The sequence below is a fragment of the Pygocentrus nattereri genome, chromosome 3, assembly GCF_015220715.1.
Source record: "Pygocentrus nattereri isolate fPygNat1 chromosome 3, fPygNat1.pri, whole genome shotgun sequence".
Taxonomy (NCBI): domain Eukaryota; kingdom Metazoa; phylum Chordata; class Actinopteri; order Characiformes; family Serrasalmidae; genus Pygocentrus; species Pygocentrus nattereri.
Window position 1 is genome coordinate 50,634,669 of NC_051213.1, and position 2,500 is coordinate 50,637,168.

The window sequence follows — 2,500 nt, forward strand, 5'->3', positions numbered from 1 at the left end:
TGCACTGAGTGGACGACAGCAGTGCGGGTTTGCACTGAGTGGACGACAGCAGTGCGGGTTTGCACTGAGTGGACGACAGCAGTGCGGGTTTGTACTGAGTGGACGACAGTAGTGCGGGTTTGCACTGAGTGGACGAGAGTAGTGCGGGTTTGCACTGAGTGGACGACAGCAGTGCGGGTTTGCACTGAGTGGACGACAGTAGTGAGGGTTTGCACTGAGTGGACGACAGCAGTGCGGGTTTGTACTGAGTGGACGACAGTAGTGCGGGTTTGCACTGAGTGGACGAGAGTAGTGCGGGTTTGTACTGAGTGGACGACAGCAGTGCGGGTTTGTACTGAGTGGACGATAGTAGTGCGGGTTTGCACTGAGTGGACGACAGCAGTGCGGGTTTGTACTGAGTGGACGATAGTAGTGAGGGTTTGTACTGAGTGGACGACAGTAGTGCGGGTTTGTACTGAGTGGACGACAGTAGTGCGGGTTTGTACTGAGTGGACGACAGTAGTGCGGGTTTGCACTGAGTGGACGAGAGTAGTGCGGGTTTGTACTGAGTGGACGACAGCAGTGCGGGTTTGTACTGAGTGGACGACAGTATTGTGTGTATTTACTGACAGGATGACAGTATTGTGTGTATGTACTGACCGGATGACCTGCCCAGTGGCAGTAGCATGCCGGTCGCTCCTCTGGAGGATGTCAGCTCCGGCCCCAGCAGGTCCGATGTCTCCTGCCCCCCAGCCTCGCTCTGCTCCAGCCCACACACCTGCTCCAGCAGGGGGAGCAGCGCCCCCATCCCACCCACAGAGTTCTGAACATCCTACACAGACACAACCACAGATGACCAGAGGGTCACAAACCAAGAATACTTAATGGACCCTCTTGTCCACTGTCTGCTTAAAACCCTGAGAGCCTGAGGTGGAAACCACACTCTGCTCTACCATCATGGAGAAGTAAATACACCATGCAGATGTTTTATGGTGTGTGTTTATATATGTATATATATTCATGAGTGCGTGTCTAAAATATACAAGTTATTCAAGGGTTCTTTAGTAAAGAAAATGGTTATATAAACAACCAAGAACACTTACAGAACACTCTGCATGATTAAAGGGTTCTTTGCATGGTGAAATGCTTCTTGATGGAGAACGTGTTGCATATGGTTCTAAGTAGCACCAAAAAGATTTCTGCTATTGTGACGATGTGTTGTAACAGAAGAACCCTTTTGGGTTCAACACGTTCTCCATCAATCTGAAGAACCTTTCACGATGAAAAGGGTTCTTTCAGTGTTCATGGTTCTATCTAGAACCATTGAAGAACCATCTTTTTAAGAGCGTAGAGCTGCAAATAAGAACCGTTTTTAATCACTGAATCCAGGGATGTCCAAGCTTTTTATCTTGGGGGCAGTACTTGTGATTGGCCAAGGAACATAAAGACAAACAGTATTTTATAACATTATATTACATTTTATTACTAAAACAATTTTACTAATTACTTAAATAATAGCATAGAAATATTTCAAGTTATTCAGCATTTAATGTTGCAGGTAACTCACAGACCAACTGCGTAGCCTCTACTATGTGGGCATGTGAGCAGTCAGGGTTAACAATAAAACAAACAGACCTTGATGTCCCAGTTGACCACTCTGTGACCGGTCAGTCTGCCATTGTAGAGATGGTTGGGAGACAGATCCTGACAGATTTGGCTTTTAAAGGCCTGGAGCACAGAAAACACGGAACATTTTCCAAACACACCCACTGTTTAAAAGCTACAGCGCTCAGTTAAGCAGGGACTGTGAGAGTCCTACCTGAGGGGTGTAGTACAGCAGGAGTTTACTGCACAGCTCGGAAAGCTCCCCGTCCGTTTTAAACAAGGAGACGTTATTGGGACCTGAAACAAGGAAACACAAGAGCTCTCACATATCTCTACCAAAGAGCTCAGAGGATCAGCCTCTAGACTTCTGAGATATACAATCTATGGAGCTTCATCACTCCAATTCATCCCAAATACAATCTATGGAGCTTCATCACTCCAATTCATCCCAAATACAATCTATGGAGCTTCATCACTCCAATTCATCCCAAATACAATCTATGGAGCTTCATCACTCCAATTCATCCCAAATATGTTCTATGGAGCTTCATCACTCCAATTCATCCCAAATACAATCTATGGAGCTTCATCACTCCAATTCATCCCAAATATGTTCTATGGAGCTTCATCACTCCAACTCATCCCAAAGATGTTCTATAGAGCTTCATCACTCCAACTCATCCCAAAGATGTTCTATGGAGCTTCATCACTCCAATTCATCCCAAAGATGTTCTATGGAGCTTCATCACTCCAACTCATCCCAAAGATGTTCTATAGAGCTTCATCACTCCAACTCATCCCAAATATGTTCTATGGATCTTCATCACTTCAATTCATCCCAAAGATGTTCTATGGAGCTTCATCACTCCAATTCATCCCAAAGTGGTTCTATGGAGCTTCATCACTCCAACTCATC

General features: G+C 45.6%; 1 protein-coding gene across 4 annotated transcripts in view; it reads right to left on the reverse strand.

Annotated features, from left to right (window-relative positions):
- Window positions 1-2,500, reverse strand: part of nbeal2 (neurobeachin-like 2) — a 120,677-nt gene that overhangs the window by 52,864 nt on the left and 65,313 nt on the right. For all 4 annotated transcript variants that reach the window (XM_037537130.1, XM_037537128.1, XM_037537127.1 and 1 more), the window contains 3 exons: window positions 1,799-1,881; window positions 1,615-1,707; window positions 640-811 (listed from right to left, as the gene is read on the reverse strand). In XM_037537130.1, the coding sequence (XP_037393027.1) occupies window positions 640-811; window positions 1,615-1,707; window positions 1,799-1,881 (348 nt within the window). The remainder of the gene's footprint in view (window positions 1-639; window positions 812-1,614; window positions 1,708-1,798; window positions 1,882-2,500) is intronic.